Source organism: Corvus kubaryi, unplaced genomic scaffold, assembly GCF_017639235.1.
Source record: "Corvus kubaryi isolate FWS band 111438036 unplaced genomic scaffold, C.kubaryi_AGA036_p1.0 37285, whole genome shotgun sequence".
Lineage (NCBI taxonomy): Eukaryota > Metazoa > Chordata > Aves > Passeriformes > Corvidae > Corvus > Corvus kubaryi.
The window spans coordinates 1,357,357-1,385,327 of record NW_024581089.1 but is presented as its reverse complement, the minus strand read 5'-3'; the positions used below and the strand labels follow the sequence as shown (position 1 = coordinate 1,385,327).

Here is a 27,971-nt window from a genome sequence, read left to right as displayed (position 1 = left end):
ACCCCGGGAATGGGGATAAAACACCCCGGGAATGGGGATAAACACCCGGGGAAGGGGGATAAAACACCCCGGGAATGGGGATAACCCCCCGGGAAATGGGGATAAACCCCCGGGAAATGGGGATAACCCCCCGGTGCTGTTCAGCCCAGCCCCTCCTGGACAGGGCTCTCCCAGCCCCATTCAGCTGCTGCAGTTTGGGGAGTTAAATGAAAATGGGAAACCACAGAACCACTGAGGTTGGAAAAGACCTCCAGGATCATCAAGTCCAGCTTCCACCTGAACACCCCCATGCCATAAACCATGTCACGAAAAATGAGAGGAAAGGTTCAGAATGCCAAACTCCTTGTAAATACAGGTGTGATACCCTTAACTAAACTATTACAAATTACTTGAGTGGAGGTAGAATAATAAACCTGGTTTTTTTGCTGCTTTGACAGCAGATCAGTCTATCTAGACATAATAAAGTCTATAGGATCATATTGTTCCATACCTTTTAATTATCAATTTCTTTATTTGAAAACCTGCTAGCCTAGGAGAGGTATTGCTGTGTGTCTGCCTTGTTCTCATAGCCCTTCCTACAGAACCACCCGTGACAGTGGGATGTGAAACACCCCCTGTGGCTTTTCCTGTGCTGTTAAACACAAACCTTCCCTGGGACATATCCTGGCACTGCAGAGAGGTGGGGCACAAACCAACGGTGGATTTAGGGTAATAATTATAACATTTATAGACAACTTTTTTGATAACTGTGATAAAATATACAAACAGTATTGACTATAGGGCATCCTGGCATATATATATATATCCATATATCGCATCTCCAGTGGTCACACAGTGCAGAAGTACATCGAGCTGGCTTCCTCCCTCCTGTCCTCTGCAGCTCCATGGACTAAGCCAGGCAGGAGGGATTTACCGGGAAAGCTTTGGGAAGGCTGCATTGGAGCTCCCTCTAGCCCCCACGCCAGGAAATAGTCAATTATTGCAAAAAAACCCCCAAAAATTCTACCACCACCCGCACGCAGTCCTGGCACAACATAAAGACAGCGAGTACCTCCACAAATGCTTGTGTATATGTATTTTTGGGGTTGTATTTTCTCAGAACTCCCTGCTCCATTTCGGTATTTGAGGTGAAAAAGGAACTAGTGCTGCCCGTCAAAATGATTCTTCTGGCAAATAAATATCCCAGAACACAAATGTTCCCCTGGCAAAACTGTGGCTCAGGGGGGTCCAGAGGGGGCTCAGCCTTTCCAAGCAGGGAATTCCGAGCAGCCAAGTGCCCACCTCTGGCCGGTGACCTCAAGCGCTGTCCCAGCGCTGCTCCATTCCATCCCTGGGCACCTGCTCAAGGAAGGAGCTCCCTCGGCCATAAATTACTTCATAATTCCAGCTCCTCATGAATCCTGAGCTGCCTGGAGTGGTGGCAGTCCATATTCCATGACAGAGCTGCTGGCTTGGCTAAGGGAGCATCTTAAAACTTTGATTGCAGCTGTGATAGATCTACACCCTGCTGCATTTTTCAGGGGATTATTTCTTCTCCTACATTACACAGTATTTTCCTTCAGCTAGTTAAAATCTACTTTGGGATATGAATATCTTAATTTGTCTCAGTTGAACGGGTTTGGTTTGTTTGGGTTTTTTTTTTTTTTTGCTCCATCTAGTGGTGCACAAAAATCCATCCCATTCCAGCCCAGGGTGTCCACACACTGCCCTGAGCTGTTTTAGTGACTTCCCACGGCTGGTTATGGAGAGAAAATAATACAAGTGCAGAAAATAACAGCAAGGCACTGCTTGCTCTGCAAAGCTGGAGTCTCACCCACCGGTTCCAGGCAAAACCATGGAAGAGGTTGGGTTTTTTTTTTAATATGTTTGCAAAGGAGAACTCCACACTGCAGAAGAAAACCAAACCAGCCTGATCCAAAACGGTGCAAGTGCCTAAAGGCGCCGAAGCAGAAGTTCCCCATCTGAATTCCCCCAAAGCAGCAGCTTTTATTCAGCCCTCTGAGTTCATGGAAGGAGAAAATAAGAAAAAAAAATAAGAAAAATGCCATTTCTACTTCACCTTCCATTCCAAAATGCACAGTAAGACAGTCTTCACTCTTCACAGAAACAGTACAGATTCACCTAGGAATGGGAATTTTTCTGCTGGTACCTTTCTCTGTTTTATAATAACATGCAGCATTTTAGGTCATCTACTCCTAACTCTGGTTAACTAAGAGAGCCCCTACCAGGCTCTGCTGCTAAGCCCAGAGATGCACAGCATGTTTTATTTAGCCAGCCATGATTTATTCAAAGAGGGAAATGTTTACTCCTGCATTTCTGGCTTCCACTGCACCAGGGAAGGTCAGCTCTCTGTATGCTCCTGAAGAGAAAATGCCACAGAGTTCAGGGATACTACAGCTACAAACTCAAACTGCTCCAAATCCCAGCAACCCCTAATGACCTTATTTCCCCTTAATTGGAAAACTGTGGGAGAGAAACACCCCATGCCAGTGTCCTGTGACAGCCAATAAGGCTGGTCAGGCTTTGCCTTCTTTTTCTCCTGAGACCCATCATTAACTGCAGCCACTTTCAGGATAATCACCCCCTGGCTCTTCAGGCTGGGGGTTTAATTTGCACCCTTAAATCAGTCTTGCTTCTTTGTTTTCCTGTGCACAAATAGATAAAAGGTACTCACTGGAAGATTGGACAAATCTTCCCCTCTGGAAGGGAATAATTACAGTGCTCCAGAGTTCAGTACACTGAGGAGAGAGTGGTAATCACTGTTTACGTCTGGGAGGGAGATAAGCAAGTCAAAATATCAGAAATTCCTACTGCTTCTATCTTCGGGAAGCAACTCTGAGAAACTCTTAATTACAGAGTAAAAGACCCAAATGGTGAGCAGTGTTCAAACATTTCACCCTGCCCAGTAAACATCAGAGCACTTCCAGGGATATAATGAACTGCACTCACCCACTACACTATTTTCTACATACATTATTTTGAAATTGTACAGTGGGAAGGGAAGTTCTTTCTCTATATTGTAATGAAAAGTGATTAAGAAACACGGGAAACTGAGAATGTTCAATACCAAAGAACAGCAGCAGCCACAGAGTGTGAGCAGTGAGCAGAAATGATGCAGAAAAACTTGCAAAATCATGAAGGCAGATTATTCTTGTGCCAGCAAATCCTTCCCCAGGCCTGGGACACTGCACAGTCATAGCCAAGGCGAGCACAAGGAAACATTACACAGCAAGGGTAGAGACAGCGGATCAAACCTCACAGAAAAGCAAATAACCCATATTCTGCTTTTATAGAGAATCCTTTGGGGGGAAAAAGCACATTGTAAAGATGAGAGTGAGCCTCAGGCTGCCTTCACAGTTCTCCCCCCTTGATCCTGGTGATTCTCCTTTTATCCCATCCTCAAAGCCCCACACAAGTACAAATAAATACCTCCTTTCCACCCTGCATCAAGCCACCTCTGCCTCTACACGAGCCCCAGACAGTGTGGAGCATTATTTTACCTCATAATAGCAACTACAGATTTAAGAGTCTTTTTCTCCTCTCCCAATCACTCTTCCTTGCTATTTTCAGGGTAGTAAATGCCGCTGCAGAGAAATTCTGTTCCTTGGTATACCTCCTTGGACTGGTTACGTTTGGAAGACCCAGCCAGCAGAAATTCACTGGCTATTTTAGAGCCACGGGATGTGTCTGGAAAGGTGTAGCCAACAAAGAGCCTTCTGGGCAGTGGGAACTTGGACACCCATGGACACACACTCATTTATCCAGCTGCACTCATGGGGTGTTCAGCTGCAAGTTCATTCCTTCAGCGACAGCCTTGTGCACAGCTTTGAGGGAAATATTTTCACTGATGAGGCAACAGAAGCACATGAGCAATGATCTGGTACTTTGGTTGATCCAAGACTTGCACAAAGGCCAAGGAAAGGAGGGGACAGAGCTCAAAGCAGCTTAGGATGGAAGCAGACATGGAGAGAGGATCTGCTGCCGCAACAGAAATGTGCTGGCTCCTCAGAACCAGCACAAAGGAAAGGAAGAAGGGTTAAATCTCTGTGCAGTAACATCCATAACACGTCACATGTTGGTGTTTGCCCAACCTTGAAACAAACTTAAACAGCCTAACACAGACTCTCACAACAGCTCCCTCCCACCCCACATCTGGGAGAGAAGAAATCCCGTTGGGCTGTGCCCTCCATAGCACACAGCCACGAACAGACAGCAACAAAACTCACACTACACCTCAGGACTTATGGTACTGTTTATTTTAGTTCAAAATAAACTGTGCATTTGAGGAATCTGTTTACAGCTGGCGTGTGTTCTCGGCACTGGGCAGGAGGAGAGAGCTGTGGGGAGGCCTGGAGAGGAGGCATTACTCAAACTGGCAGCACGGGGATCCCACGGCATCCGTGCAGTGCCAGTCCATACACACCAGAAAGAGAGGAGAGGAGAGATGGACTGTACAGGTGGAGCACTGACTGCACCCAGCGACCCCCAGCTTCGCTGTTATCTTGAGGATGGGCTACTAGACCCCGAAGGTGGACAGCAGAACTGGTGCAGGACACTATCTTCCCTGCCGAGGAAGGGGGGGGGCAAGAAAGAAGAGAGACAGAGGAAGAGAATCACAGGGAACAGCATTAGGAAAATTCAGCTTGAAATTTGTTTGCTTTTGTTTTCAAATCCACAAGTAGTGTGAGTTGTTTGTAAGCACCCCCCAGTTCACCCATTTCTGTCTCAGAGACAGGACTCCCCACACAGGGAGGAACAGCCCAACGAGCCAAGGCCAACGCTGACGACTTAAACTCTGAGAAGAACAGTGCTTTGAAAGGGCCATTTCTGTTCTTCCCATTAGAACAATTACATTAAGTAGTTCTATACATACCCAGCCTAATGTGGCCATGGCTCCTTTACTTTTAACATGCTCAGAACTTTCCCTGTGTGTTTTCACTGCCCACGTTCCTCTGGAAATGCTGAACAGACGCATTCCCCTTCTGTGGGTGCCTCACACACACAAATCCTGGGGATGACCAGGTCTGCTCTCCACTTCCCCCACCCTCCCAAGGTCCAAGGAAGAGGTCTGTCTCCATGAGGAGTTGCCAGCATCATGAATGGTGCCACAAGGCAGGAGCAGTTTGGAATACCCACATCTGTAATGCTAAAAGTGCTTTATGGCAGGGAAGGAGATGCTGGCGCAGCAGGAGGCTCCAGCGAGGCCACTTCTGAACCAGTGACACAACCACGAGGGGCATTTCCTTTAAAGTAAAGACCAGGCTAGAGGAGGAGGATGGAAAGGAACACAATGGAGGAAGAAAAACAAGAAAATCCAAAACCAAATCTCATGCTATTCTGCCAGCTCTCCTGACTGTGTGCAGGAACACAATCCACCATTTGCCCTCCCTGCATCACGTAGGCATCAAGTGGAAAATTACAAGTATTACTCGAATTATGCCAGCTTTCCTTTGCCATAGGGTGTGAGCACAGATGCCTTATGTAATCAGCTGAACCTCACACTGACGTGGGGTGGGATTTGGTCACAGTTTGGATCTGGTTCGCTGTGTCCATCTGCATCCTGCCTCTCTGGGCGACGTGCTGCTGGTCTGGGCCATGCTGCTCTCACTCCTTTGCTCAGTTTGAAAATTAAAATATCATCAAGCTTTTATATCTCTGCATATTCTAGAGAGGCTCGAGTGTTTAAACATGCTGAGGCAACTGCAGTTAGAAATTAGATTCCTGTTCAACATTTTTTTGGTAGAAAATGTCAATGAATAGTCATAGCAGTACTAAAAAGAATTCTGAAGTGCAGCTCCTTCAGATATGTCTTCACCTGTGACTAAGCATTGACTGGAAGCTACCACAGGACCAGGGATTCTGCTGCATGGTGTGGGATGTCCCTAGAGATATTTGCAGGGAGGATGCATCAAGTGTTTACTTTGTGTCTCAGGGAAGAGTACAGTGCCCAGCAGAGGGAAAAAACCAAACTGAGAGTTGCAAAGTACATTTATCTATAAAGAGATATTTTTAATTTCAGGGATATAAGCTATTTCCCAGTTTTCCCTGGCTGTGCTAGCATGCAAGAATTCCCACTGTGCTCTTGAGAAGAGTTAAGGAAAACCAAACCACTCTAAAACATGATAGAAGCATCTGAAAGCTTGGCATGGTTGCAGGGGGAGCCTCTGTGTTAACCAGTTATGGTGGCAAAACAGCTCCAAAGCCTCTCAGGGGCTCAGACAGAAAGAAATAGCACAATCAATCCTTCTATCATCGTCCACACAGTGGTTTGTTGCATGTAAGCCAACATTACCTGGTGAAACAAAGATTCCACATTAAATTTCACACAAGTACAGTATTTTCAGAATGATGGTTTTACCTCCCAGAGGTGCTGATTAAACATTAAGCAGGCAGAGACTGCAAGAAAATGATGGGATTTCTTTGGTACTATAACATCCTTTGCATTATCATTTTGTTTTCACAGGTCTCACTGGGGAAAAAAAAAAGAAAAGAAAAATCTCTAGCTTCACCATTTAAAAAATGCTCTTTGGACATGATAAGGGCATCTAATTTGAGATTAGAAGGATGGAAGGTAGAGCAGATGGAGACAGGAATGAGTGACAGCCAACATCTCATGCAAATGAGAACAAGGAGATCACAGTTATGAATAAACACACCCGATGGAAAGATGCTCAGACATTAGTGGTAAGCAAATCTGTCCACAGTTGGAGTTTGCATCCATCAGCCTATTCCATATCCACACAGGGAATACAGACAGGAATAGGACTGGATATCCTCAGCATGGGCACTTCTGTACATGAAATTTTGCTGTGTGCGAGGTACCTCCCACCTGCACAGATGGGCTGAGTTCTGACTGAAGCTTGCCTAAAGATGTGTCACAGAATCCCAGACTGGTTTGGGTTGGAAGGGACCTTAAAGCTCATCCCATCCCACCCCTGCCATGGGCAGGGACACCTCCCACTGTCCCAGGCTGCTCCAGCCCCAATGTCCAGCCTGGCCTTGGGCACTGCCAGGGATCCAGGGGCAGCCCCAGCTGCTCTGGGCACCCTGTGCCAGGGCCTGCCCACCCTCCCAGGGAACAATTCCTTCTTAATACCTATTTTAAACCTATTCTTTATCAATTTAAAGCCATAGGAAACATGTCTAGAAAATGCTGGGAACAAACTGTTCTTCAGACAAGATACAGTTGATTGAATTCCCTTTCTCTGTTTCATGTCTGGGCTTTGCTCTGCTCAGATTCCAGCTGCGGGGCCTCTGAGATGATGATGCAGCTGGATCAAGCCAGAGGCTCAGCCACTGAAGTACAGGACTACCTGCATTTCTACTTTTGGAAGCCTCTCCGGGGTGTCCCACGTTTCCTTTGCTTTGCCCTTTGCACCAGATATAAAATCTGTGTCCCAATGATCTCTGACAAATCCAGAGCAGCTCGTGGAACCTGCAGCTTCCAACTAGAGGCCGTTGTTTCCAAGGCTCTACTCGGGAGGCAGGAAGGGGAAGGGAGTCAGAGAGGCCAAGTTACAGACATTTCCTGGTCTATTTTTTAATTCCCAAACAGAAATAACCCGAAAAGAGCAAGCAGAGGAGGCATATGGGCTGACTGGAACCCAGACAAGTATCTAGCTGGAAATACACTACATGCTCAGGCTTCCCAAGACTTCCCTTGTAATAGGAGAATGCAAGATAACTTGTATTATTTCTGCCTATTTTGAGCATTGTAAAACGAGCAAGGGATTGCTGCAATAGCTGCAGTTATTAAAAATGCATTATTTCCCTATTAACAATTCAAAACAGATGCCAAAAATCGTCTCGACTAGAAATAAAACTGCTGGAGTGAATAAAACATCCAGCAATTAGCTAACAGCAAATCAGAGATGCTCCAGATTTCACTGTAGTGCATTCATTAATTGCTTCTTTCAGATCAAATTTAATTTTTAATTCTGGGCTACAAAATTAATCCCTCTGCGTATTTTCTAAATAAAGCCTCAAAACTGAAGCTAGACCAAAGCATCCATGTCTGTTAGTTTTGTTTCTAATGATTTCTATTTATAAACTGATAAATGGGAAGACTAAAAGCTAAATTTAATACCATTAAGTGTATGTGGAAATGCAAAGCCCAATCCTGTTAGAGCTTGAGTAGCTCATTTTCATTCACAGCAATGGGATCCCCATGTACAGGTCCTGGAAAAAACAGGTGCATCATTTGCACTTGACTCAGAGATCACAGTTGTGGGGATGGCAGTTTGGGTATAATAACTTCAGAAATTGAAATTATGGGTGAACCAAACCAATCTTTGCCATGAGGACCACTGTAAGAGCCTGGCTCCAGCACAGCAGCACATCTGTGAGCAGGGACAGCACTCACATCGCTGTGTAGTTGGAAACTAAATTCTACAGAATAAAATATTCTATTTTGCAGCTTTTTATTCTTCCCAAGAACAGAGTGGGATGTGGGATGAAGGATAATTTGTGTTAGCAGGGACTGGTGGAGGTATGGACAGTCCAGTCCAGTCCCTGCTCAGAGCAGGGCCAGCTACAGCCAGTTGGCTGAGGAAGAGACCCCGCTTCCTCTCCTGGCCTCTGTTTCAACATTTGACCATGCTCATGGTGCAATTCCCTCTCTCCCCACCTTGTATCTAACTGGAATTTTCCTTACTGCGACTTGTTTTGGTTGCCTCTTGTCCCTGGAGGAGACTGGCTGCACCTCCTCCATATGCTCCTATTCACAGAACCCAGACTGGTTTGGGTTGGAAGGACCTTAAAGCCTTGGGCAGGGACACCTCCCACTGTCCCAGGCTGCTCCAAGCCCCATCCAAGCTGGTCTTGGGCACTGCCAGGGATCCAGGGGCAGCCACAGCTTCTCTGGGCACCCCGTGCCAGGGTTTGACAACTCTTTCAGTGAACAATTTTTCCCTGATGCCCACTCTGAGCCTCCCCTGGCCCAGCCTGAGGCCATTCCCTTTCTCCTGTCCCCGTTCCCTGGGAGCAGAGCCCGACCCCCCTGGCTGCCCCCTCCTGTCAGGGAGCTGTGGAGGGCCAACAAGGTCCCCCCTGAGCCTAAATGTCATTGAGAGCAAACAAGGCCACTGATGAGCTCCTTCCACCCCCCAGTCCTGAACCATCAGTTCAAGGTCCTGCGGCACACGTTTGGGCACTCTGAAAACTGCACAGGCTCTGCAGATCCAGAGCAGGGAATTCAGGTTCCCAAAAAAAAGCTGGAGAAGTTCAGGGTTTTTCAAGCACAAAGTTATGCTGCTCTAAGCTTTAATTCCAGAAGAAATATTACTGGTAAAAATAATACCCTGCATGGAGCAAGATACCAGACGTTCAAGCTGGTTTTCCCATCAACATCCCCACAGGAAGATCCTTAAAATTAAAGCACTATCAACTAAGGACACAGGAAAACTAAAAGCCTCACTAAAAAGCAAGCAGGGAATCAAATAGTTTTCAGGCCCTGCTCCTCACCAAAGGAATATTGAGCTGTCTTACAACCCAACTATGGACTCACTACCACCAAATAAACGAAGGGCTCTGATGGGAGAAAAAAACCAAACACACGAACAGATGCTGCAACGTAAACCAACAGGGTGAATCCAAGCATGCATGGTTAGAGATAACTACAGGATGAAATATTCAAACCAGAAATATGTTTATGCATTTACAGATTTAGGATTCATTGTTTGCTTTTGTCTTTCCTTATCACCCGTGCAAAGCGATTTTGATTTTTCAGCACCAGGCTTCCAATATTTTGGTATTAATATTATTCATGAGCTGGCAATTATCACTAAATCGATCACTAATAGCAGAAGTAAAAATTAAAGACAATATTCTCCATGGCATGCACAGTTTTTTTAACAGTTTTCACATTTCCAATGACTTAGATTAGCTGCCCTTTGATGCTTCTCTAAGATGTTACAATAAACACTGGCACTGACAGTGAATTGTACTATGGGATGTAATTGCTGCTCTCCACACTGGATCAAAGAGAGAACACAAAGATAGTAAAGGCATCTATGTTAAAAGAAGCATTATGAGCTGAAAACATATATTTTTGATCTATTCAGGGCAGACTCTGCTTGGCATCAATGGCCTGGCTGTGTTTAAAATCCTCTTATTTCATTCAAATCCAAGGCAGTGCTGAGCCCTGTGCAGGTCCATGCCTTTAACCTTCAGAGGGTTAAACACATGGATGGATTCCTCAGCTACTGGCATGGAACAGGCAGGGGTTAAAAAAAAGTGTTGCCCTGAACAACATCAATATCCTCCATAAATTATATAAATATTTCAGCATATTTGTCATGTAAAAACTAAACCTGCACCTCCCTTTCCCTATCTTTCCAGGGGGATGTGCCTGTTAAAGCACATGACACTCATTTTACTGAGTAATTCCAGAGTGCCTGACAGAAGGACTCACTGCAGTGATGGCTCTGTTCACAGCTACCCTACAAGACCTCCAAAATATTGGATGTTTATTCCAATATTCTTTTTTTTTTTTTTCCTTTTAAAACTTAAGCAACTAGTTGCTTGTCTCATGTCAAATGGCAACATCAGATCTCTCTCCAAAAAGCAGCGGTGGGTGGAGCATGTCTACTCTTACCTGTACTCTGAGTGTGTGGCAGGGACAGCTAGCTGGGAATGGTACAATGGAGCTGGACAGCAAAACTGGTGCAGAGTATTTAAAGACCTACGACACAAGGAAAAACAAAAAGTCAAACCACCAGGTGTTGAGAAAGGGGCTTTTTAGGGGAAGGCAGGTGCTGACAGGAATATTGGAAACTCACGAGAACGGTGACTGAAATTTGAGGCACAGCTGTCAATTCTGGATCCCGGGGGATAGAGGGGAACAGTCCCAGCTTTTAAATGCACACATCAAAATGACGGTGAGGAGCTGTGGCAATGAAGAATCAAAGGTTTGTTGCAAGGTTAAGATCAAATGCCAATTTAAGGCTTGGGGTTTGCCTTGCCACGCGGAACGAAGGCAAAAGCTGAAACACTGAGGGATAAAATCCCTATGGAAATGAAGCTTTAGGCTTGCATCTTACTCTGCACCAGTCAGGCTGTTCTCTGCTCATGGAATTAAAGCACAGTGCTCTGCATGAGGAGGGAGAATGCAATGGACATGGACATAAAGCTTTCTTTGAGCCCAGCAATCACAGCCATATTGCAAAATACACCATTTGAAAATGTGAAAGAACCCCAGTTTCACCAATGTTTTAAGCAATATTCGGAACTGTGCAGTAGCAGTTTAATTGCTGTCATTTGTTCAAAGCGTAGAAAGAAAACAAAAAAAAAAGCTTTACAGCACAAAGATATTCTGCACCCCAGATCATTAGATTGGTATTGTTTCACTAAATCAGAGGAGCCTCAAAACCAGACAAGGGGTCACACCTGAAGGAAAGCTTGGAAAATCTTTAAGCACCACACAGCACACGTCCCTGCGTTCCTGGTGTTTGTGCCAGGAAACATTAAACAAGGCTCAGCACAGCAAGTCCTCCATGATAAATCCACCTAATCAAATTTCTTAGGACACAGCATTCTTCTAGGAAATCATAAAAAAAAAAAAAATCAATATCTCCTAGCTCTTTGAGTGGGCACCTATGGAAGGGGGCATTAAACTGAAAATCCTCATTTAACTTGTGAGCCTCCAGCCTGACAGTTAGCAGAGGATGTGTGTGTGTCTCTGTGTGTACACAAATGCACTTTTTACCCCCCCCATCTTTCTCTTGGTGTCTTGACAGAGGTCTCAGAAGACTGATTTTGATTCTTCTGCATCCCAGAGGCTTAAAGTGAATCCTGTGAGGTCACTTTCTTCAAGATCAAACAGAGCGGTTAAGCAAAAGGAAGTCAGGCTTTGTTCAGGAAGGAGCGAGTTACTAATCCTTAGGAAAAAAGACAAGGTCAGCCCGTTCTGATTCCTGCTGCCAACTCTGTGTCAGCAACTGCATGGCCAGGATCAGCTGGATTTTCTGTTTAAAGGTGGTAACTCCTGTAAAGTACTCGAGCTTTTGGAAATACAGCCCAATCCAGACACAAGGCACCTCACCAGTGTGGGATGTACCCTGCTAACACCTCACGGGGCACAGGTGCTCATGGGGCACCTTCAAACCACTTGGAAAGATGAACAATTCAAAAGAAAGATGGAGAACATCACTGAAAACATTGATGGGCCTGATCAAAGCAGCCAGAACATGCCAAAGCTGGATTTTTTGTCAGGAAAAACACACGAGATCCACACAAGTTGCTCCACACAATCCACGGAGCTGGGGCAGCAGGTTGTGAGTGCAGGGCACGAGTGTGACACCGGGCAGGGGAGCTGCTCACACGGGCAGAACTGCTGCCTCCTGCCTTGGGACAGCTGGTTTTTTCCAGTAGAAGCAAAAGAAGGAAATGGAGGAAATCAGTAGGAGAATGCCCCAGATTCCGTTTCCACCACTCTCTTTTTTCCACCCAGATCTCTCTTTCTTCAGAGAATTAACCAGTGAAATATGAAAGAATATGAAAGAATCTCTCTGGACTCAGATGTGCTCAAAAAAGCTTTTTGAACAGAGCTTGCTCCTGGCTCTTCAAAAACAATTCTGCCCACAGGGCTCCATGAATCTGTCCTACTCTGACCTTCCCGGGTTCCAAAAAAACCTGAGCAGCAAAGAAGGAAGTTCTCCCTATGGTCTTGTTTGTACTCAGCCATGGCACAGGACTGGGGTCAGGAGCTCAACTGCCCCGAGTTCCTGTTCCAAGATGCAGCAGAAACGCAACAGTCCCGTCCCCTGAGAGCAAATGGGAAGTGCCAGAGGTTTGTAGGAGGTCCCTACACTGCCACAGGGGTGCAGGAGGGGGCACAGGTGGCAGGGTTCAGCTGCAGGCTGGGACTGAGGTACCACCACGTCGCTGCTGTCCAACACACCAGGCTGGATTTCAGCTGCTCCTCACATGGGATCTTTGTCCCACCCCTGACAGAGGAAACACAAGGACTGCATTCTGCTCTGAATTTTAAAATTCAGGAATAGCTTGCCTCAGTGTTTGGGTTCCTCCAGATTCCACTGACTAAAGTCAGCCTGACAGTGACGAGGCTCAGGCTTTACAGCCTCTGACTAATACTGATTTTACCCAAAGCAATGGGGTAAATCTGCTGATGCAATTTAAGATTCGTATGTGGCATTTTGTGCCTTCAACCACCTGCCAAAACAGCCCTTGCAATCATTTACTCCTCTGCAGTACACCAGAGAATGTTTAAGGTTCCAATGACTTCTTTTTGTTTGGTTTGGTTGGAGTTTTAATTATTTTTTAAACTTCACAGCTAGATTATGCAATCAGCCTTCAACACAAGTTTGCATTCAAGCTAGAATTCATTTACTAATTTTTAACACCTAAAGACATCAGAAGAAATACATTTCAATCATTTGGAGGAGAATTAATCACTTCTCCTGTTCACAGTCTCACAGATAGTCAGCCCTGTGAAGATTGGTTTCCACATCTGTAGTTGATGTTCTTCAAAGGATGATTTAGGATTATAAATAGAGCACAGGTACTTCAGCACCAACACGGGACAAATGACTGAATTGACAAAAGCAGCTCCTGGTAATTTCAGTTCCTGGCCCATTGCTGCAACATCCCAGTGCCCATGGAAGCTTGGCCATATCCCACTTCCAGGCCAAGTTCCTCCCAGCTCTCCCTAAGTGCTCACAGGAATCCCTACACGAGGTTCTTGTGAGAGCAGATGAGCCAGCCAGTAAAACCCGAGCCAAATGTGCCCCAAACCCTTGACATCTCACTCCCCAGCAGAACAGGAGAAACCCAGCTCCTAATGGAGCACACAGACCTCAGGCAGGTGTGGCTGTGCCTCTCACTCCTGTATAAATCCCATTCTCTTTGCCATTAGAATCCACTCAGTTTAACAGCACTTCCCTGTCCACCAGCGAGCAGAAACGACCATTCTTTATAATCTTTCAGTTTAGAGCCTTGCTCAGATGTACAAATGAAAAGAAATCGCTTACTGGTCATCGCATAAAGCCACAACTATTTTTTTCCTTTCATTTTCCCTTGCAATCCCCAACAAGCCTCCCAAACTCAGCAGACAATTTTCTCAATACTGGTTTTTAAACAACCTGGGAGAACAGAACACAAGGCCATTAACCTGGAATTCCTTTTGCTCTAACAGGTTATCCTGTGTTTTCTCAATGTGCTCTGAGCCAGCAGGTGCTCCTGGCAGGATTGGGAGCCTGGAGGCAGCTTGTCCCCTCTCCCTGCACAGGACACCGTGGTGAGCACGGGACATCCACCCACCCCTTGCTTATTCTGCTGCTGTTGAATTTCAGCAGGTGCAAACCTGTGAGTGGGTCAGAATTATTAAACCATCACTGTCTGAGAGCTTCTTCCTACAGGAGTTTTCAAACAGAAAGCCTGAGACTGTGGTCTCAGAGACTGAGGGAAATGGGTGCAGGAGCACAGCTGGAAGGAGCTTTCTGGAGTTAACGATGGGGCTGATGGCAGGAGCTGCTCCGTACCTTCACTGCCCTTTGCTGCTGCACCCTCCCAGAGCCACGACTTCAGTCACTTTTCCTCCTCTTGTCTGAAACAACTGTCTGTTCCCCTCCATCTGCCAGGATTCTTCCCTTTCTTCTGGGACATTTTTCCATGTAGTGCATGTTGCAGTGAGGATGTGGTGAAAACAATCCCAGCACAGGCTGCTGTCCTGCCTCAGGCCCCTGTGGGCACCCATCCTTCTAAAATCAGCTTGGAAACAGCAGGACAGGCAGACAAGTTCACCCCCTGTTTAAGCCCATCCACTCCATGTCACCCCAGGTAGCTGAGAATGGTTTGTTTGATTGGAACTATTGAAAGGAGCACTTCCATTTCCCACTGTTTTATCCTGTTGAAGAATAACGTTATTTTACAAGTGGAAATTCTCTTTCTCATGTTGATCCAGAGTTATGGAAACAGCTGAGATAGAAAAGACTAGTAAAGTCTGTCCTGTTCTTGTTTAACAAATCCAACCATTTTCTTTCATGAGGAACAGTGTTTGAAATATAATCAGAAGGATATCCAGATAGGTGATAAACAATAAAAGTCATAATAATATGGACTCACATCAACTCCAGCTAAATGCTTGCTAATTAACAAGTTTATTAACCTGCTAGGAGTGTTTTCAGAATGAACTCCCTGACCCAGCCCCTAGGACAACTTTTTGGAAAGCAGAGAAAGCAGCAGGAAGCTGTTCACAGCAGCTCCCGCTGTCCCAGCCGAGGAGTGACTGCAGCTGGCTGTGGCCGTGGCCACTACGAGGTGATTTAGCACATGACACATTCCCATTTCCAAGGACAAATTCCTACTGTTCTGTACCTAAAATTCACAGGGCAGTATGATTTTGACTCGTGAAGTAGCACTGAAAAACCTTCTCTGTTTTCCTATTCATTTCACCCCACTGGATGTCCAGCACTCTGCAGCCAAGCACGGCCAGGAGAGGCTGTGGTGGCACACAGAAAATATTATGTTTTTTCACAGTGTTGTTATTATTAATGAACTTCCTGGCACACTCTTTTGGATGGCAACCCTACAAAATTAAATGCTGCTGTTGCTTTTATGGCTGCATACGTAAAAACTTACAGCTCACAGCAGAGACCACCACGCACTGCAGGAGACCACAACTCCTCCCTCCATTCCCTCATTCCCTGTGCACAAGATGGCTCTTTGTGCACAGCTTCTTGGACACCAAATCCCAGGGAGGCAGCAGGACAGCTCCTGGCAGGTAAACACCAGTGTAATTACTCTGCATGGACTTTGAGAGTCAAAAAACTCACCCACATATCACAAACAGCACAGCCATATGTTGCAGAGCTGCTCTGTTGGCATCTCCCTCCTTCCATCTCTGCCTCCCCTTCCATGCAATAGTCAGGACCTGGTTAAAAGCATTCTAGAATGCCATTTCCTTTTCACAGAAATGAAAGATATTTTCACCAGCTACAAGGATGCTCAATAAAGCCTGCAGTTCCAAACGAGCAGCACACACAGTCCAGAGTACAGACCACTGAATTTTGTTCCAGGATTCATCAGATTTGGTTGTCATCAAAACGATTTAATAGCAGCATTTGTACACGGCGCAGCATAAATGCAGACTGGGAGTTCTTGTTTGGAATAATGCTTCCCTTTGTGTATTCCCAACTCAAGTGCCCACAGCTGGATTTTTCAATGGAATCATCAGGCACACTCTCACTGACCTCTCCTCTATCAAAGGGCCTGCAAATAATTACCATCTCCTGGGAGAATGGAACCACGACAGTCCCAGCATACTAAACAAGGAACAGCCATTATTTTGTCCCATCCTGGAACACAACACTTACTAGCATTACAGAGAATTACAAATAATTATTATAAAATTTTTCTGGTTTCATGAAAATGCAGTACCAGCCGACACAAACAGGCAGGAGGGGACCCTTCTGCATCCCTGCACAGTTTGCAGGCAGCCTCCAATCCTGGGTTAGCTGGAACTAGGGTGATTTAATTAGGACTATTAATATGTAGACACTTCTAATTACAAACATTTCCTTTTAAGTCTTACTAGAACCCCATCTATGGATGTAGAATAATTCACAGGACTCATAAGATGCACTTGTGTCAGTTGTGCTTACTGGGAGCTGTCAAAACCTGTAGAAAAGACCCCACACAGTCCAAACCCAGAAATTAAGAGCAAAGAGACATGAGAGAAGGAAATTATCTTTCAGATTAAATCAGAAAATGGATATATTCACCATATATTTTCTGTGTTTCCCACATCATTAAATTAGGTCCCAGAAATCCTCAAGAAACTACAACTGCCATTACAAAACACAGTCACATTTCTAATCTCACAGAGCAATAACCACAGTAAACCCAAAGCTGAGCAGTGCCAGTTGTACATATTGGATTTGCAGCTGATGAAAGAGGCAAAACAGCAAAGCACAAAGGATGAAATTACCCAGATTCAGTGTGAGAGATTTACAGCAAGGCAAATCCTGTTACTTGAAACAATGCTCCAGTGACATATGTTCTATTCAGTGCAGCAGCTGAAAAAATGCTTTCACTAATCCAAGTAGTGTGACACTGTTATTCAGCTTTTTTTAGAACAGCAACAACCAGGCTTTCTACACTTTAAGATGTAAAAAGATATTTTTATCTTAAAAAATATACTTTTAATGGCAAAAATCTTTGGCATATATATATTACAAGAACACTGACAGAGTTATTATATGTAAGGTTTCATCTGAAAACTTACTCCTGCATCGAAGAACTGGTGTATAACAGTTTAACATATATTTTCAGTATTCAGAACCCGTTAGTTTTTAAGAACATGAGGATTTTCTATACATGTGTTCTTAAGAGTAAGTTCTTAAAAAAAAAAATCCCAGCTTACATTTTCCTCTTGCCAACAATCAGCATCAGCTCTCTTACACAGGAGTTAAAACACAGAATTATAGTAGGAGGCAGAGTCCACATCTTGTTTTCTACAGCAACGTGCTGAGGTGGGTACAAGACATCAAAGGTGTAAGCAGCAAAGCAGGAAAATACTGCACCAGCTGGGTCTGTAAATAAGACTGCAACCTCACTGTTAAAGACAGCAACATGCAGGGATTAAATATCCCTTACCCCCACATGATAAGCACTGTAGGAAATCCATTCCCTGCTGAGAGTTACAGAATCCCCAAATCCCAGGACCCAAATGCAAATGGAGTCCAACACAAACAGAACTGTTCTCCCACGGACAAACACACAGCAGGATGTTTAAAGCTGATCCGTGCATACCTGGAAGGCTGCAACCTGTTTTCTAAGTTTACTTTTTCTATTTCAACTTCCTACAAAAGGCTCCACGTTTATTTTGACTTTAAACCATTTCAACTTAACCATTCACCCCTTCAGCACAACACAAAAGGCTAAAGAAAACTTTAAGATGGATTCCAATATTCCTGTGTTATTCTATTTGAGGAGTTTGGTTTTGAATAGTTGGATTCACTCTGCCTGTGTGTGGATGGTGCTACTGAACATGGAGCAGATTTACTCAAATCAGGGCACTCAGAGGCACTGCTAAAAGAACTGGAAAAGGCTTGGGATGACAACTGCGTGTGTTTCATGCAGGATCCTCTGGAAAGCTCAAATTTAACCCTTAAGGGGGCGGATGGTTAACCGGGGTTCAGAACTGCAAACAGAGGTACAGCCATTCCAAGCCCCTGGACTGGGGGTGAGGACAAATCCAAGGGCCCATTCCTGCCTGGTTTGTGCCCGTTTTGGAGCAAACCACCTGTGTGTCCCCATCCATCCCAGCACCACCAGCACGGGAACTTCGGCATCGTCCTCCGGAGCGGCCGAGCCCTGAGCCCCGAGCCAAGGCTCAGCTCCCCCAGGGGCTGCTCAGCCTGCAGCCCACGGGAGAACCAACTCCTGTGTCAACCCTCCAGAAACTCCAGGGAATAGTAACCAATTAATGCACCTTTAGGTTCTGCTCAGCATAAACATAACAGCAAAATCACAGCGACATTTTGCCTTCTCGATATCCCACTGCTCAAGGCTGCACTGCATGTCCCTCTGTCTGTATTTCTGTGCTGAAAAGACAGATTGCACTCTAATATGACAAAGCATTCGAACAAAATGGAAGAGAGATCCTTGACTCATCATAGACAGAATTCCTAGCACCCTGCATTGCTGCTTGGATGCAAAGTGAAGGGTTTCCTCGTTTTTTTCCCTGCTAAACATAGACTACTCACTTTATTACATTGTGTTTTTAAATACCCATATGCACAAACACAATCAGCATCATCACCATCTAAACATGTTTAATATACAGAGCATTCATCTGCCAAAAAAGGTAACACCCTAAAAATGGCTCATGGAAAGAAACCTACCCAACAATAAACTGATCACTACTCCCACTTCTGGAATCCTCAACACAGATATCAGAGACGTGACGACAGATGAAGAAGGAAAAGGTACTCACAAATAACACCTTCTGCAAGCCATCCTTGAGTGGGGGGTGGGCTTGGTATTTATATTTTCTTTCACACAATCTGAGGTAGAAAAGCTCTTTCTTAAGGAGAAAAAAAAGTGGGGAAAAAAAAAATCACATTCACAGCTTTTGCACGCTCATTCAGGCTCAGCCACGGTGGAACATCACGGATAAGTAAGCTGGTGATGTAACCAGCATCAAACACTGCATCAGATAAACCCAAAGGCTCTACAGGGTTATATTTTGCAAAGCCAAAAGGTTTTTCCCAGAGAGGAGGTTTAGCAAGCATGAACCAGCCACGCTGTTCTCACATTCCTGGTGGGCTCGCTTTCTGCTTCCAGAAAAAGTCCCAAAGCTGTATTTATTGTTCAACTTCATCACCAAGAAAAAACAATATGCTTTCTCATTTGATATTTAGACGGAAATATCAAAGCACCAAATGTTGCATTTTCGAATGCACCATCTCTGCCTGCTCACTGTAGTACAGTCCAAACCAAGAAAAGGCCATTGGTCCTTTTATCTCCATGGAAACAGCAGCATCTGTGAAGACGAACGTATTCCCTCTTCCCTGCAAAGTCAATTTATAGTCACATACTATGACATAAACTGATAAGACAGCAAAGCTAATCAGCAACTAGAGAAACAGGAACCTAAACACGAGATTAAGCTCTTGCTCAGGAGAATATTCCTCTCTATGCAGCATTTGTCCTGTGAAAATTGCAGAATTAAGAACCAAATCAAGCTGTTCCTGCGAGCTGCTGCAGGTTGGGGATTTGTGAACTTCCCAGTTTGGCTAACAAGGAGAGTGGCTGAATATTTTATACAATTAGCTTCTAGCTTTAATCTCCAGTTATATCCTACTAAATGGGAAGAGATTTAAACAAAAAAAATTACTGAAGGATTATTACTTCATCGTTACCTTTTCCCTGCAAAAGAGCTGTCATCTTTAATAGCAACAGCAGAGTGAGAAGTTTCACAACTCTACAGGCTACTGCCTCCCCATCTCCCCCCGTTTTAGCACCACCAGTGGTGCAAACACTTCAACACCATCCTGCTTGTGCTCTAAGAGCCTCCTCTCCAGGGAAATGATCATTTCTACAGGCCTGATGAGTCACCTCGACTTGATTTTATTGGGTGGTACTTTGTGAAAGAGAAAACCAAACAAAAACCCAAAGCAGCAGACCCCACAGAGCACAACAATGTGCTTTTTTCCTCCCCTCCCTGCATCCTGCCCAGCTCCGATGCTCAGCACTCAGCCCTGACGTTCCCAAGCCAAGCTTCCTCCCTTCCTTCATGAATCAATATAATGACCATCTGCTCACATTATTAAGTTAAATACACACCAGAACACACTGATGAGGGCAGCTCATGTGCCATGGTCAAGTGACCAACTCCATGGCCAGTTGTCCCATTTCCAGAGGGAGAGGGGGCAGTGGGCAGCCAAATTCTCCTGATGCACCTACGCAGCTCCCGGGGCTCAGGGGGAGCAGGAACTGCCAAAGATGCTGCAAAACTTAAAAAAAAAAAAAAAAAAGGGAGAGGCAGGAGATCTTTGGTCCAAACTGATTTGCAAATAAATTAGGAGTGACCTAATTGCAGCCTCACAGTACCTGAAGGAGTCAAAAATGAAGATGGACAGAGACTATTTACAAGGGCCTGGAGCAACAGGACAGAGGGGAATGGCTTCAAACTGACAGAAGGTAGGATTAGATGGGATATTGGGAAGGAATTCCTGGCTGCGAGGGTGGGCAGGCCCTGGCACAGGGTGCCCAGAGCAGCTGTGGCTGCCCCTGGATCCCTGGCAGTGCCCAAGGCCAGGCTGGACATTGGGGCTTGGAGCAGCCTGGGACAGTGGGAGGTGTCCCTGCCCATGGCAGGGGATGGAACAAGGTGATTTTTAAGGTCCCTTCCAACCCAAAGCACTCCCTGATTCCATGATTCTGTTTAGCAGAGGTGCACTTTGGTTTACAAAAGTAAATTTGATGGTAATTTGTAGAACTGTCAGAGCAGCCACGGCCCCCAAGTCACATCACCATGTGCTGGTGCCATGGCAATGCAGTAAGAAACCTGTGGGGTTCCCCATTCCCCCACATAACTGGCCTGTAGTGCTTGGATCCAGCATCAACAGGTGCTCCAGCGGGATTCATCTTAGGAAATAAATAAATGAATAAATCTTAGGAAATAAATTCATCTTAGGAAATAAATAAATATCCACTTGACGTGGTGCTGCCCCACCCAGCAGAGTGAGCTGCACAGAATCCATTCCCAAGTATCTCTGTTGATACGGTTCCCAAAACCTTCACTGGGAGCCAGATCCTGTAACTCCAACCCACAGGGGCTCATGGCACGGGTCAGGCACCTGAGCAAAGTGTCCCCATGCCACGTGGAGGCCTGGATTGGGGCATCCATACCTTGAACACAGATGTGCAACACTGCAAGGCACATGACATGATCACAGGTATCTGTCAGCTTTGGAAACTGAATTATCTTTTGCACAAATTAAGATAATTCAGAGAAATACAGATTTAGAGGAGTGTTCTTTTCTGCTGCACAGCCTAAAGGTATCTTGCCTTCCAGGGAAGCTTTAGAATGACTCAAATACTGCCTCATTTTTAGCAGGTATCAAATACAGAGCACTGGAAAAGTACAGTTTCAAGAGGTGCTTGTGTGTTTGGAACTTGCTCATCACAGCCACCAATACATCACATAAATGATAAATGCCTGCTAAGGAAACAACACCATCCCATAAAGAAACCCATAAAACAGCTTTCCCAGCTATTGCAAGGTCAAGCAGCTCAATCACCAGTGGCACTGGAGGAAGAGAATATACAGGCTTGGTAGCTTGGTGCATTCTTCTGGCTTTAATTCCAGTTTCTGCAGATGTCTGACAGTGCACAGGTTGAATGAAAAGTGAGGAATGACTTACACAGGTATTCAGAAAGGTGCTCTCTGGCTGATAGTCAATCCAGATCAAGGAGGACAGGATAATGGGAAGCTTTTACAGTGCATGGCATTGTTGCCTGTGTTTGGGACAAGCTTTCAGTTCAGTTCTAGTTTTTGGTTGGATATGTCTGGATAAAATAACTGAGGAAACAACTATCTGGCTGTGAACTCACCTAAGCTCCACAGTTTTATTCAAGATAATGGACTCATTTGCATAATTCCAGTTAAACACTGGTTTAGCCAACATATCTTCAGTTCAGGGTCCCTCAGCTCTCCCCTAGGACAACGGGAGTGGGGCTGATGAGTAAGTGTGGGATAAGGTCTGCCCACGTCCGTGTCTTAGCAGAATGAACTCCGATGTTTTACAATTGATTGAATATTACAAAGTGAGGAGTTAATAACTGCACAGGCTGTTTAGCCTTAGCTTTTAACTTTAGAAAAGGCTTTTCTTTATCAGAAAAATACAGTAAGTAGGGCAGAACTGAGGACACAGGGGCTGAGTCCTCCCCAGCACTACAAAGTCAGCTCAGCAAGACACTTGTACAGTCATTGATGTCACTGTGTGCAAAGAACTGGACATAAAAATGCCCAAGCCATTATCCTAACCACTGTACAGCCTAAAAGTATTAAAGACAAGGACTCTGATCCCACTGAAGTGCCTGGGAAGAACTCCCATGGGCTGCAGCATGGACAGGCTGTCACAATAAATGGCCAGTGGTACTGAGTGCTCTGAACACTGATAACCTGCCAGCATCAGTGACCTGCACAGCCACAGCACTAGCTGTCCCCAAAACCCAGTTTTCTCTGCTGAGATTCCTGCTCTGTCCATGGCTGTGAGGAATAAACAGATCACCTGAGCAACATCAAACATGGTATATTGTCTGGAATGAGGGCCTGAGTTTATCTTGAAGGTTTTGAGACAGATGATCAAGCAAAGCCATTTATTAGCAGTTATTGTATTCTCCTGTTTGTTACTAACATGTTGGTCTCAGGAGGATTAAGGAGCTTTGCTATTGATTCATTCTAGAAAACCAGAGCAAAGCCAGTTTGTGGTTGAAGTTCTGGGTGAGGTCACTGGGCACAAAGGACACATCCCTGCCCCTGCCCAGGAGGTCTCAGACCATCTACTCAAACACAAGATGCATGCTCAGCTCCTCCTCCCTATTCCTGCTTCACTCACCCCAAAATAAAACCTTACCCCGCCTGGTCCTGACACAGCCCCCAGACTTTGTTATTTTGAGTTTAGGAAGCAAAAGTGGCTCAGTGAGCGTTACCCTCATGTATGGACACACATGGGACACAAAGCTGACCACCATGGTGTTCATACCAGCAACTTGTGACCTGAGAGACCATTTTTAGAGGACAAACTTCCATTGCAGGCTAAAAACTCTCACATATTCACTCTCCCACCTGAGACTAGGCTGTGTCTTAGAGCCTAGTCTCTTAGTGAGAGCTGCCCCTGCCCATGGGCTTTAACGTCCCTTCCAGCCCAAACCATTCCATGATTCCACGTCTGAAGTGCTGTGGAGGCTCCATTCAGCTCCTGAGGAGCAAGGCTGGCACAGGGATCCAAATCACATCAGTGGCCTCTCCTCATCAAGGCTGGTTCCAGCCCCCTGAGCCCCTCGGGGAGGCTGGGCCACCACCACAATTATATAATTATATATGTAATTATCTACTGCTTATTTCTCTGGGCACTGGTGCTTTTGATGCACAAAATGTGTCTCAGAGGAAGAGTGAGAACCCCAACGGCTGCAGTAGGGATGTGGATGCTTGGGATATGATGGGAAGGATCCAGCTCCGTGCTCTCTTCCCTGCAGGCATGTGTGCCCCTCCATGGAACATCCACTGATAAAATATTGAAGCTCAAAGCAAAAAAAAACCAGTCATAGAAGAACTGCCAAAAATGTCTCAGGTCAGAGTGCAGTATTTTCATTTTCAATCACATTTTGAAGTATTTCTCATGAACGTTTGTAGTTCTGTCTGAAGCCTCTGAATAATTTTTTCCTACTGTTTATTTTAGCAAGATGCTCCAAAGCTTTCACTGGAAGCTGCTTCTAATTTTCAGCTTGGTTGTTACTGATGAGTTGATACACATTTGCTTGTGTTGAATTTCCTCTGCAATACTCATTTTATCCCTGTATGTTCTGAGCTTTCTATAGATGCTAAATACATTTATCTATTATATCTTATGTCTTACATACTTTCCATTTACCCTTAATATAGTTAGAAGTAGTTATTAAATCCACTTCTTGACCAAAATGAGGCCTCAGCTGAACATCATTTCAGTAGCTGCTGAATTAATTTTACTGTCTCTCATCACCAAAAACAAAAAACCAAAAAAAGTCCCTCACAAGTATTAAACAATGCTGGCAGCAGTTAGAGCTGTGGAAAAATCTGTGTGTTATCACTCACAATAAATCCTTTTTCAACTTGTACCCTGACATTACTATTAAAACATCCTTTGTTTTCTGCTAAATGACTCGAGCCCCAAGTAACAAACTGCTTCCTTTTAAGCTACACTTAAGAACTCTGCTAAAACAAGGCTCTAAAGTATTTATACCTCCTCCCACTATGCAGAACAACTGCTTTTAAAAGGAAGCCTTTAAAAAAATAAAATCTTTCCCACCCAAATTCAAATAATTTTGCAGCATTCAGTCAGCCCTAACACAAACTTCCACTGAAAATGTTAAAATGCTTTGTATTAAATTGATCACCTTAAAAATGTCTCTGTTAAGACTTTATGTCTTGGAAAGCAGTTCTGCTTCTGCGAGTCTGGCAAAGGTTTTTAATTGCTAGGATTTATTTGATACATATTTCTTCCCCTATTCATCACATAAGTCCAAAATGTTTGTTGAGATTCATTCCTTCATCCTCTGAAAAATGGAGCTGAAAATGCAAAATCCAGGGCAGATCCTCGTGCATGGACCTTTCAGCTGTGAGGTGGTGCAGGTACAGCGCCAAGTAAGGGCCAGCAGCAGAACAAATCCTAATGAGCAGGATGTAATTAGCGCCTGCTCGTCGTCTGGGCTCTCAGTGAAGCCGTAGCTGCCACTAGAAGATGCTCTACAAACATTAGCAAACTAATGGGCAGTGTAATCATTAATCACTGGAGAAGAGATAAGAGAAGTGCCTGTCTCTAGCCCAGGATGCCACGAGTCACTGACACTGCAGATGGTTTTATTCTTTAATGTGTTTTTCTGACCTAACCCAGAATTAGGAAGTCATTTACCCAACAATTAGCTAAGCCAGAAAAGCAGTCAACTGGGCTACAAATGGATAAAAGAAGTTCAGAAGTGTTTCCTACATCCTTTGTGCATATTAATCATGTATTTTATTCCTAGCTTTAAACTCTGACTGCAGCTGCTCTTCAATGGGTCTTATATAACACACTGACATTAAATTTATTTGTTTCATCTTTTCTACATAAAAATAAGCTGGGATTTTATGATTATTCCTTTGCATTTATTTTCTGTGAAGGTATTTTAACTATTTTGTCCTTAATTGTTGCAATAAAAATCCAGCTTAAGCACTTTAGATGAAGGAAAGACTACAAATTAACAATCTTTAAATTATTTTGGCAACCAGACTCATGGCAGATTCCACAGCAAGAGGCTGAAACTCCATTTTAGTAACAAGACTAGCTGGAATATTTGCCCCAGAATTATTAGCTAGATGCTCAGCAGATCAATTTTATTAATTAAACAGGCAAGACTGAAGACAACTGATGTCAATATATCTGTCAGTGTGTTAATAGAGACACCAATGGCAGCTCTCTCCCCAGGGTAAGTATAAACCAAAGCCTAGCTGGATATTCCATGGATGCAGTGCTGACTGGAGCAGGAAGTTATCACGTTTACAACAGCAAGCATGGAATTTAAATTCCCTACAAGCTTAAATATTCAGCAGCTCCTAGAACATGGAGTGACACCAGTTTGGTGCTGTTTGCTGATGTAGGGTCATCAGGTCAGTAATTTCAAATAAGAACTTTTCAGTGGAATAACCTCAGAGTCACAGGATGGTTTGGGGTGGAAGGAACCTTAAAGTCCATCCAGTGCCACTGTGGGCAGGAACACCTTGCACTGTCCCAGGCTGCTCCAAGCCCCAGTGTCCAGCCTGGCCTTGGACACTGCCAGGGATCCAGGGGCAGCCACAGCTGCTCCGGGCAATGAGGAATGAATTTCAATACTGGAGGAATGCAGGAAGAGAACAGCTCCCAGCACTTGAAGTTGTAACTTACAGAAGGAGAGCGATGGGATATCCAAAGGGGATTTCTCGGGATAAAAAGCCCTATCAGTCAATACAGGACATGCATACAGAACCTGTGTGATGGGCAAGAAAACCTCTGAAACAGCTGCACAAGGAAAAGCATCTGGAATATTCTCCTCATCTGCTCTCTGCAGGAAAAGCAGGGGACTCTTCACAGATGAATCTGCAGAATTATGGCAGATTTAAGACAGGAACTTTTTGACAGTTTTAAGACAATGGAAGTGTGAAAAAAACCCACTTGTATTGCCTGAAACACTCAAAAGCACCAATATTCAATGGATGTTCTCAGTCCTTGAATTCTCCTGCAGCCAGAGTGATTGGAGATGAGTCAGCTGAACACGAGAATCCAAACAACATGTGCCTCAGCACGTGCTGCTCAGAGCTGCAACAACAAACCCACAGGGCTCTGCTTTGAGACATCCATCCAAACACCTTCCCCCCGAGAGCCAATCCCACATCCCACAGCACCCAACAAGCCAGGCTGCCTCCTCTCCCGCCCCACTCAGCTCTTCTGGGTGACACACACCCACACTCTGCACACACAGAACTCATCCTGCACTTCCAGAGGGGCTGGCGAGACAACAGCAGCCAAAGACAGGAGCCCAAATCTAAATGCATTTAAGTCTCAAAGGTTCTTTCCACCAGCATTTCTCCAGTACACACTAAGATACTTTTTTGTAATATTTATTTGAATTCACTAACACCCTTTTGGCTCCAAATTGAGACAAGTCATACAGAACTGTGGACAACGGTAACTGTTGGGATATTCAGGGTTTTTTGGTAGAGGATTCCCTTTGCCAACCCTCTTGCTCTTCCCCAACTTTTGTTCATTTTTATAATGCAAGTTATGATTTGGATAAAGTCTTCATGCAAACCACTACTCCCAGCACCACCCGAAACACGATTCATTTTTCCCACCGCAACTCTTCAGTTTAATAATAATTTTAATATAAATTTTATAGTAAGTTTAGTTCTAAACCAAGCATGTAGATGTCAGTGCTGGCTCTCTGGAGCTTCTAATATAGAATCGGGAAGGCAGGAAGAGACCTCCAAGATCAAGTCCAACCTTTGACCAAAAAACCCCATGCCCACTAAGCCACATCTCCCAGTGCCACATCTACTCATTTCTTGAGCTCTTCAGGGACAGGGATCCCACCACTGCCCTGGGCATCCTGTTCCAATGTTTAACTCCTCTTTCAGTGAAGAAATATTTCCTCATATCCAACTTGAAATCCCACTGGCACAACTTGAGGCTGTTTCCTCTTGTCCTGTTGTTCCCTGGGAGCAGAGCCTGACCCCTGCCACAGCCCCCTCCTGTCAGGGAGTTGTGCAGGGCCACAAGGTCCCCTCTGAGCCTCCTTTGCTCCAGCCTGAGCAACCCCAGTGTGCCCAGGCAGAGGATTTTGGCCAATTAAGAGCAAATGAAAAATCAAGTCTCCATCCTCTCAAGGTCCTTCTGCAAAAGCCTCAACAAACAAACAAACCCCTTGTGCACGCGGAGCTCAGAGCGTGAAAGGCAGCAGCACTCGAGTCTGCACACAGAAGACTCTTTTGCTCACAAGGCCTACAGAGCACACACTTGTAGACACAAAGAACCCCTCGAGTGCCATTTTCAGCTCCTTCTGCTGGCAGCAGCCTTGGCATGGCAGCTGCTCCGTGGTGCAGCAGCTCCGGGCTGGCCGAGCAGCTGCTCCCAGGAGCACCGGCCAGCCCCTCATCCCAGAGCCTGCTGGAGCCCGGCCCCTCATCCCAGAGCCTGCTGGAGCCCAGCCCCTCATCCCAGAGCCTGCTGGAG

At 45.0% G+C, this 27,971-nt stretch overlaps 1 protein-coding gene across 12 annotated transcripts in view; it reads right to left on the bottom strand.

Moving 5' to 3' along the window:
- IQSEC1 (IQ motif and Sec7 domain ArfGEF 1) overlaps positions 1–27,971 on the bottom strand; it is a 264,092-nt gene that overhangs the window by 150,757 nt on the left and 85,364 nt on the right. For 6 of the 12 annotated variants that reach the window (XM_042026667.1, XM_042026682.1, XM_042026668.1 and 3 more), the window contains one exon: positions 10,595–10,681. The exons of 4 other annotated variants lie outside the window; for them this stretch is intronic. In XM_042026667.1, coding sequence (XP_041882601.1) covers positions 10,595–10,681 — 87 coding nt within the window. Of the gene's footprint in view, positions 1–10,594; positions 10,682–18,955; positions 19,446–27,971 lie in introns of those variants that run through there. 2 more of the 12 variants (XM_042026676.1, XM_042026680.1) reach the window with 2 other exon arrangements.